We start from the raw sequence: 10,000 nt of genomic DNA, 5'->3' as shown, positions 1-10,000 counted from the left end.
CTACTGTTTCAGATTGTATTTCTGCATGCCTTAGGGATATTTCAGTCAGGATGAAAGATCGGCACCTTCAGCTTAATCTCTCAAAAATGGCGCTTTTGGTGTTTCCAGCTAAAATGGCTATTCCCCAACAGACTAACATTCAGCTTCACTCATCTTCACTGACCCCAGCTAGATCGGCACATAAATTGGGCGTCATAATTGATGACCAACTTAACTTCTTTGAGCACGTAGCCTCAGTTGCAAAATCATGTTGTTTTCTCCTTTATAACATTAGGAAGATCAGACCTCAGACCATTATCTGATACAAGATTCCACACAACTTCTTCTACAGGCAATGGTTATCTCCAAACTGGACTATTGTAATTCACTACAGTGTTTCCCATACATTGACTAATCTGTGGCGGGGCGCCACGAAATAAAAATCGGCCGCCACACATAAATATTCTATGTTTAATTTAATTTAATTTAATTTAATTTAAATTAAATATAAGATCAAATCCTTGCATTGCTATTGAGTTGCGCTTTTTACGCACACAGCCTTTCCTTGCCCCGCCCCGCTCTCTCTTGTAGCCCGCTGCCCCTCCTCTGCATGTGCATTTAACAAAACATTCACGATTGTTGAAGGATTGTTGTTGCCACATAGAAGCATTGCATAGAAGACGTCTGGCTAAATTGCTATTAAATCCGCTTAGCATCGTGAGTGACCATGCTGCGCAAATTTGTTCAAAACTGCTGCATGCAAGTTAACTCTGCTAAGATCTTATCACAACATAGTAGGCTACATTGAAGAGACTAAACTAAGTTAAGTTATGCAATCAAGCAGTATCTCAAAGCTAACATTAGAATACTGTTTGGATGTCGAATTTAGCATGCTTAGCCTACTTACAGCTGCTTGTCAATTTTGTTGAAGGGCTCATTTTACTGACTCTGACACTGCAAAATCCCAATGTAAATGGAAAAGTGTTTTCCAAAATTCAAAAGTGCTTGTCCCAAGGAGAAGTACAAACCTTTATTTAACTATGTAGAAAACGTTATGAATTGCATCCACACATCAGCAGTGACAGGCACTCAATTAGACCTATACACTCCCCCCCCCTTGTCCAAGTCAGCTACCGCCACAAATTGAATCCAATTCTGTGGGAAACACTGCACTAGTTAGCTGGTCTACCTGCTTGTGTAGTAAGAGCGTTACAATTGATTCAAAATGCTGCAGCACACTTGGTCTTTAATCAGCCAAAGAGGACACATGTACAGTAACTCCTCTTCATTGGCTCCTTATAGTGCCCAGGATAAAAATTAAATCTCTCACCTTGGCCTATAGGACACTTACTGTATCTGCTCTCTGCTATCACCTTGGCCTATTGGACACTTACTGAATCTGCTCCCTGCTATCTCAATTCTATGATCCAGCATTACATCCCCAAACGCCCACTGTGGTCTTCTGATGAGCGTCTGTTGTGTCGACCAGCAATAAACGCTAGATGAAACTCAAGACTCTTCTCCTCAGTGGTTCCTCATTGATGGCATGAGTTGCCCAGTGCTCTGCATGTTTTGCCTTGCGGGAGTTCTTTTTGGCAGAGACTGTTTTAAGTATAAGTATAAGTAAGTATATATACTTTTTTGATCCCATGAGGGAAATTTGGTCTCTGCATTTAACCCAATCGGTGAATTAGTGAAACACAAACAGTGAACACACAGTGAGGTGGAGCACACACTAATCCCGGCGCAGTGAGCTGCCTGCTTCAACGGCGGCGCTCGGGGAGCAGTGAGGGGTTAGGTGCAAGGCTCAAGGGCACTTGCCGCAGCCCACTGGTCGGGGCTCGAACCGGCAACCCTCCGGTTACAAGTCCAGAGTGCTAACCAGTGGGCCACGGCAACCCTCCGGTTACAAGTCCAGAGTGCTAACCAGTGGGCCACGGCAACCCTCCGGTTACAAGTCCAGAGTGCTAACCAGTGGGCCACGGCAACCCTCCGGTTACAAGTCCAGAGTGCTAACCAGTGGGCCACGGCAACCCTCCGGTTACAAGTCCAGAGTGCTAACCAGTGGGCCACGGCAACCCTCCGGTTACAAGTCCAGAGTGCTAACCAGTGGGCCACGGCAACCCTCCGGTTACAAGTCCAGAGTGCTAACCAGTGGGCCACGGCAACCCTCCGGTTACAAGTCCGGAGTGCTAACCAGTGGGCCACGGCAACCCTCCGGTTACAAGTCCAGAGTGCTAACCAGTGGGCCACGGCAACCCTCCGGTTACAAGTCCAGAGTGCTAACCAGTGGGCCACGGTTGCCCCGGTTTTAGATTTGCTGTTGACTGTTGATTGCGGATTTAATGGTTTTTGGACTGAATTAAGACCAGAGTTTTTTTCTGCCATTTTTCTTACTATATTTCATTATTCTCTCATCACATAGTCACTTAAACAAATCTACACATTATAATGCAATCAATGAATGTGTGTTATTATGAATCGTAAAACTAAATAGTGGCAAACTCAATATTTTTTTGTTATAGTCTGAAACATACAGTATATGGAAGAGTTGTATGCTTGGATAAACTCACAAGGCTGTCTTAACTTGTACTGAAATAAAACGTGTGTGTGTGAGTGTGAATGAACAACTTGCCTGGGGTAGTTGGATGGGAAAGGTCAGTCAATGCCAAATGTCAGGGCTTGTTTTGTTTTGTGATATTTGCTATTCCCAGTAGTTGTTTAAATAACAAATATTTGACAAATGGTTTACATAATAAACAACTGAGCCTACCTCAGTCGACACTCTGACAGATAAATCAAAGCCAATTTGCAGTCTGTCCTGCTTGCAGTCTGTCCTTCTTAAGTCTGTCCTGCTTGCAGTCTTTCCTGCTTGTCAACTAGAGATGTGAAGATGCACAGTGAGTCGGCTAAAAAAACGATACAGACGTGCAAAAACCATCTTGATGCAACCATGTTGTCCAAAAATAAATAAATAAATAATAACTTCATAGCTTTTTCATTGTAGAGCTACTGTATGTGCAACTTTACCAAAGACAAAGAGCAGCCTAAAGAAGTGCCTTACACCCTCTCCTTGTTCCTGTCTCTCTCTCTCAACACACACCCCTCCTCAGCCCGCACATTAATCCAAACGTTCATAACTGTGCAAGCAAGGACTGTTGTTGCTAAATTGCTATTAAATCCGGTTAGCATTAAAAGCACGCTGAGCAAATTTGTTCAAAACGGTTGCGTTCAAGTTGACTGCTAAATTCTTATAATCTTAATCCCGATGTGAATTGGACTTGTGACCGAAGCGTGGCTGGTTCAATCCCAGACTGATAGGAAAAATGTGTGTGGGGGGAGTGATTAAAACAGCTCTCCCACATCTACTGTACGTCCACGGATGAGGTGCCCTTGAGCAAGGCACCAAACCCCAAAACCGCTCCCCCTGAGCGAGGCACCTAACCCCCATGAGCAAGGCACCTAACCCCCATGAGCAAGGCACCTATCCCCCATGAGCAAGGCACCTAACCCCCATGAGCAAGGCACCTAACCCCCATGAGCAAGGCACCTAACCCCCATGAGCAAGGCACCTAACCCCCATGAGCAAGGCACCTAATCCCCAGCTGCTCCCCTTAAGCAAGGCACCTAACCCCCAACTGAGAGAAAGAGAAAGAAGGCTATCTGAAACTTAAACTTTGAAACATAAACACACATGCGGAAACTGAACAGTCCAACCAATAGACTATGATGAGGTACTGTAGCCAGGCTACTTTATTTACAATATTTCCAGGCGTCAACCCGTGCTGTTGACAGCTGAAGCAGCAAGACACAGACAGAATAAGAAGAGCTGCTGGAGTAAGTAAATAATCAGAAATACAATATATTGTTACTTTTATATCACTGGTTTATGTAACAATATAATATTATAATAATAATAATATAACATTATAGGCTGCTACATAGGTCAATATGCCCCCCCCCAACTAACATACTGTATAACATTGACTGCAGCGACATTCTCGCCCTGTTTGACATAAAGAGTTGCCATGTCTAAGCGTAAAGAACAATAAAACAGCACATTAACTTGTAAAATCACACACACACACACACACAGATGATGTCAGTCTAGCTGTCCCTTATGTTATGGCAGAGCACCTAACAGAATAGCCTGTCCTCCTCCTAATAAGTGTGCTAATGTATCTTGCATTCAGACGGCTAACATTCAGGCTATTGTCTGAGAATAGTACAACATGTCCCACTCTGCGCATTGTGGAAGTGTATCGGTGGCTGCCACACAAAAGATGTGATGTAAATCTGTCCTTTGTGTGTGTGTGCTATTACTCCCTCCTGGGTTTTTTAGTTTTCTTGAGAGTATATTGTTGACTCAGAGCCCATTACACTGTTCCTCTTACTGCGAGGGATGACAATGGGCTGCCCCTGAAGAGATGGAGGGATGACAATGGGCTGCCCCAGAAGATTTGGAGGGATGGAGAGATGGAGGGATGGAGAGATGGAGGGATGGAGAGGTGGAGGGATGAAGAGATGGAGGGATGAAGAGAGAGAAATGAAAAGAGAGGGATGACAATGGGCTGCTCCTGAAGAGATGGAGGGATGCCAATGGGCTGCCCCTGAAGAGATGGAGGGATGACAATGGGCTGCCCCTGAAGAGATGGAGGGATGAAGAGATGGAGAAGTGGAGGGATGAAGAGATGGATAGATGGCAGTGGGCTGCCCCTGAAGAGGTGGAGGGATGAAGAGATGGAGGGATGAAGAGAGAGGAAAGATGGAGGGATGGAGAGATGGAGAGGTGGAGGGATGGAGATAGATGGAGGGATGGAGAGGTGGAGAGATGGAGAGGTGGAGGGATGGAGGGATGGAGAGGTGGAGAGGTGGAGAGGTGGAGATAGATGGAGGGATGGAGATAGATGGAGGGATGGAGAGGTGGAGAGATGGAGAGGTGGAGAGGTGGAGGGATGGAGATAGATGGAGGGATGGAGGGATGGAGAGGTGGAGAGGTGGAGGGATGGAGATAGATGGAGGGATGGAGAGATGGAGAGGTGGAGGGATGGAGGGATGGAGAGATGGAGAGGTGGAGGGATGGAGATAGATGGAGGGATGGAGGGATGGAGAGATGGAGAGGTGGAGAGGTGGAGGGATGGAGATAGATGGAGGGATGGAGGGATGGAGAGGTGGAGGGATGGAGATAGATGGAGGGATGGAGAGGTGGAGAGATGGAGGGATGGAGATAGATGGAGGGATGGAGAGGTGGAGAGGTGGAGGGATGGAGATAGATGGATGAAAAGAGAGGGATGGCAATGGGCTGCTCCTGTTTCCACATGATTGTAGTTGTGAAGCGTTGGAAGAGGTAGTTTTGTCTGCAACACTGATCTATTCCTAACCAGCTCATGAGAAGAGGCTGCAGCACCTCTACCATGTCTCCTGTTCAGCAGAACACACAGGCATCCAGATATCCTGACACCTGTACAGCCATGTCTCCTGTTCAGCAGAACACACAGGCATCCAGATATCCTGACACCTGTACAGCCATGTCTCCTGTTCAGCAGAACACACAGGCATCCAGATATCCTGACACCTGTACAGCCATGTCTCCTGTTCAAGCAGAACACACAGGCATCCAGATATCCTGACACCTGTACAGCCATGTCTCCTGTTCAAGCAGAACACACAGGCATCCAGATATCCTGACATCTTTGCAGCCATGGCTATCTGGGAGTAGAATGGGGGAAGATCCAAGCATATTAAAGCCTTTTTTTGTCTTTAAATATGGAATATTATAATGAATAGACTGCTTATCATTTCTTTTATCACGTCTAATGGGAACCCTTGTGGCAAAGTAGTGTGCATACATCATCATTATGTTTATGAATTCCTCTGTGGAAGTGATGAACCTCCATTCATCATGCGTGACACTTGGCTGTGTGTATTACACTGGCTCTCTAGGCTCATCAGTCCTGCAGCATGCTCATTCACACTGAGCAGCCAGGACATCTCAAATGAGTGTGTGTGTGTGTGTGTGTGTGTGTGTGCCATTGTGCCTATATAATCCCTGCTGTCCTACAGTCTGTCTGTCCGTTTGGTCCCCCAAGATCCAACTCTTCAGTGAGTAGGGGTAACAGGGACGGTGTGTGTGTGTGTGTGTGTGTGTGTGTGTGTGTGTGTGTGTGTGTGTGTCTGTCTGTCTGTCTGTCTGTGATCTCTGTGTGCATATCTGTGTGTATATGTATATGTCATATCTTATTATGTAACACATGTCGTGTACGCCTGCCAGCCTGCGTGTGGATCTGTGCATGTGTCGCAGATTGAGTGTGAAATCAGCTGTTGTCCAGTGGGAGAGAGGGAGAGTGTTCAGTAATTCCTTTGCTTGACCCCAGCAGTTGGTCTTGTAGCTCTCGGCTCAGCTTTAAAGAAACTCTCTTCTCTTTTGAAATAAAACGTCCAGATCATTATGCATTGATTAGTGCGTCCACTTCCACATCCGTGGCACAATAGCGTCAGTCCTGCCCCTGAGCCCTGGCCACACAGAGCCGGCTGGACAGAGCGCAGGACCCCTCGTTCTGTGTTTGACTTCTGCTTTCAATTGATTAACTCAAGCCCACCAAAGCCGAGCACTGAACGTCAATCCATAGCTGACGATTTGCAAGTGATTGTGTGCTGTGGCCTTGGTTCATTTGTACTGCAGGTCTTCCAGACTGCCTTCTGCCGGTGCGATTCGCTTTTAGCCCGTTGGTTATAGTTATAGGCTAGACAAGCTTTCATCCTCAGTCACAAAGGACAGGGGAAAAAACTCCAACGACTGTTTTTGATTCTTCTTTTTTGGTTCCAGTTGAGTTCTGTGATGAAGATTGACATGACATGAAACAGTAAGGTGGATGCATTCACTTGGCATTCAAATACAGACACACATCACACACACACCACACACACCACACACACACACACACACACACACACACACACACACACACACACACACACACACACCACACACACACACACAGTCGCCTGTCCACCCGCATCCAAACTTTTCTCTGACTTCCTTGTGCCCTCCAGGCACCACAGACCTGTGTAGCTGTAGGTGCATGAATGACAGGAGGAAGAGAGAGAGGGATGGAGAGAGAGAGACAAAAGGAGAGAGAGGGAGGGAGTGGTAGGGAGAGAGAGAGGGGGAGAGAGAGAGGGAGAGAGAGTCCCTCCAGGTGACTTTTTGAGACTTTTGGATCAATGGAGGAGTAGCTTCTACCCCCGCAATGTGAGCTTTTCACTCTGAAGCTGGGCTCCTTCTGTCCCACTGGGGGAGCTGATTTTGTGGGCGATCTGCTCCAGGTGATCCACAGGCGCTTTCACTCAAACCTGGACATCGCTGAGGGAAAAGAGAAGGAAGAGGCCAAAGGCTTTGAGAGAAGAAAAGTCTCTTACTATTTCTCCTCGTTTCTTTCCTGGGGTTACTGTCAATCAATCCTCCAGCAGCAGCAGCAGCAGGGCAGAGTGGTAGAGTGGAAGCCCAGCTGGAAGCTCCGAGGCTGGGCTTGGCTTGCTGCCTCACACCCCAGCCTCTCCGGATCCTCCAGGGCTGCTACATCCTCCTTTTTCATTAGAGGAATTTAAAGTGGAATCACTTTGGATGTGCAAAGTGCAGAGGTGGACGACAGAAGCCCAATATTCTGATCTTTTTTTTTTTCCCATTATCTTTTTTTCAGTCGAACTTTAAGTCAACTTGTTTAAGATTTCATCTTTCAGAAAATGTATTCTACAGAAGTCTTCCCTGTGAATAGCTTCTCTATAATGCAACGCTTTACATATTCAGAGAGAGAATCCTCCTTGACAGTCGAACTCAAAGCCTTTCTGCATTCTTACTGAGTTGAACGAGGGCTGAGTCAAGATCAGTTTGGAGCGCGTGTCTGAGGTGGTGAGTTTTGACAATTAGAGCACACTTTAAGTGTGGCAGGGAGGTGAGGGGGTGTGTGTGCGCTCACGATGTCTCACTCACAGAATAGATTTGATTTCGGCAGCTTTTAAAAGGAGCGTGCCTTGTTGCGGATCACAGGCTCAGGAGCAGGCTGTCATTAGAAGAACACACTTTGTGTGCCCGTCTCCGACTCGCTCTAGTCATCTCCTGGGCATATTGAGATGCCAACGCTCAGTCACCCGCGTCCTCTGAGGCCCGTCCATATTACAGCCCTCAGTCTTGTGCCAAGCCCACTGCCACGCAGGCTGACTCTCATTTCTATTCCAAGAAGCGGTTTTACTCAATGACTCAATCCCATTCTTTGGTGACAACACAGGCTTGATAAAGCAGTCTGCACAGAAATGATTGGCAATGAAGGCCTCAGGCTTTTCAATTAACAACAGAGAAAATTCTGGAAGTGTCACATGTGCTCCCCAAAGCATGTTAGAATGGAAATGTATGTTGAAATAGTGACAGAAAAGGCTGTTCTGTATTCACACACACACACACACACACACACACACACACACACACACACACACTGTATTCTGTATTCATGCACCCACTGCCTCCTCCTGAATCGGTTGCCTGCAGAGCTCAAAGGTACAACATCCATTCTGTTGTCAAAAATGCTTTTATTTTGTGAAAAATGCTTTTATTTTGAAGGCATTATTAAGGTCCTAAAATTAGTTTGACTTCAGACTTTGCACATCAAACAAATGAGGGCCCTGTAAATCTTATCTGCTCCTGGGATCTGCAGCAGGTCCAGCTGTTTATTATAAAAGCCTTAAATGGTCTGGAGGACTTCCTTCCTCAGCTGGAGGCCAACTCTTCACCCCCTGACCAGCGCTGTCCTCTGACCAAACTTTGCGTTTGTTGTGGTTGTATTGTTTTGTTTTGTTTGTTTTAGGCTTGGGTTTTGGAGTGGTTTGATTTTATTCTTTAACCAGTGTCATTTTTTACTGGTAATAAAAGGAAACTTAAAAATCCATCCTCTGCTGCACCCACTTGTGTTGATTTGCCCAAATGGTGTTGATTTGCCCCACTACTATTTATTTGCCCAGTTTATTTGCCCCACTGAGGTCTGTGTGTTTTTCCTTGGTGACTCACTGTGTGACTGTCTGTGATTCTCGTCCACAGACATCCGCGGTCTGCAAGGTTTCCTGGACCAGACGTCGCGGCGCGGTCTGGACGTGTCTCTGCAGCGCGTGGACCGCAACATCAGCGGCGTCTTCTCCAGCCTGTTCACCAGCATGCGCACAGAGGAGCTCAACCGTTACCGGGACACCCTCCGACGCGCCATCCTGCTGCTCAGCCCCCACGGAGCGCAGGTCTTCATCCACCAGGTCAGAACGGCCACTCCGCTCTCTCTCTCTCTCTCTCTCTCTCTCTCTATCTCTCTCTCTCTGAATACGCTTTTTACAGGATGGTTGATGACATTGAGAGCTTTCTGGCGGTATGGGTGGTGGGGGTTCTTGCTGTGTGAGGGGGGGGGGGGGGGGGTAGGTTGTTTTCAACATATGAATCTGCTCTGCGAGCCCTGTGATGTTTCTTTTTAACTTGTAACTTGTATGTGTTTTTAACATATTTTTATTGTGTAGTGGTTAAACACCTGATATTGTTTCAATAAAGGAGTGTTAAGCCTCTCTCTCTCTCTCTCTCTCTCTCTCTCTCTCTCTCTCTCAAGTGCACACTGGAGAGGTCAGCAGAGACGCTTCTCATTCCCTCTGAGTGATGTCATTGTCTCTGCTCGTGTCTGTCCTTTTCTGTCCTCTTCTCTCTTTTAATTTCACGCTTTACTCTCCCATTGTCTCTCCTCTCTCTCTCTCTCTCTCTCTCTCTCTCTCTCTCTCTCTCTCTCTCTCTCTCTCTCTCTCTCTCTCTCTCTCTCTCTCTCTCTCTCTCTCTCTCTCTTCTCTCTCTCTCTTCTCTCTCTCTGTTTCCTGCCTGTTCTCTCTCTTTTATTGGTGATGGGAGTCCTCCCTCTTTTCTCTCTTTCTCTCTCTGTTGCTGGTGATGGGCGTCCTCTCTGACCTGCACATACTGGGGGTTATGTTGTGTACAAGCTGTAGT

The 10,000-nt window shown here is 46.7% G+C and overlaps 1 protein-coding gene across 1 annotated transcript in view; it reads left to right on the top strand.

The window, feature by feature from the left end:
* grid1b (glutamate receptor, ionotropic, delta 1b) overlaps positions 1–10,000 on the top strand; it is a 402,913-nt gene that overhangs the window by 235,137 nt on the left and 157,776 nt on the right. The window contains exon 4 of the mRNA XM_042086585.1: positions 9,068–9,273. Within this exon, the coding sequence (XP_041942519.1) occupies positions 9,068–9,273 (206 nt within the window). The remainder of the gene's footprint in view (positions 1–9,067; positions 9,274–10,000) is intronic.

The sequence above is a fragment of the Alosa sapidissima genome, chromosome 3 (genome assembly GCF_018492685.1).
Source record: "Alosa sapidissima isolate fAloSap1 chromosome 3, fAloSap1.pri, whole genome shotgun sequence".
Lineage (NCBI taxonomy): Eukaryota > Metazoa > Chordata > Actinopteri > Clupeiformes > Clupeidae > Alosa > Alosa sapidissima.
This window is presented reverse-complemented; position numbering and strand designations above follow the sequence as displayed.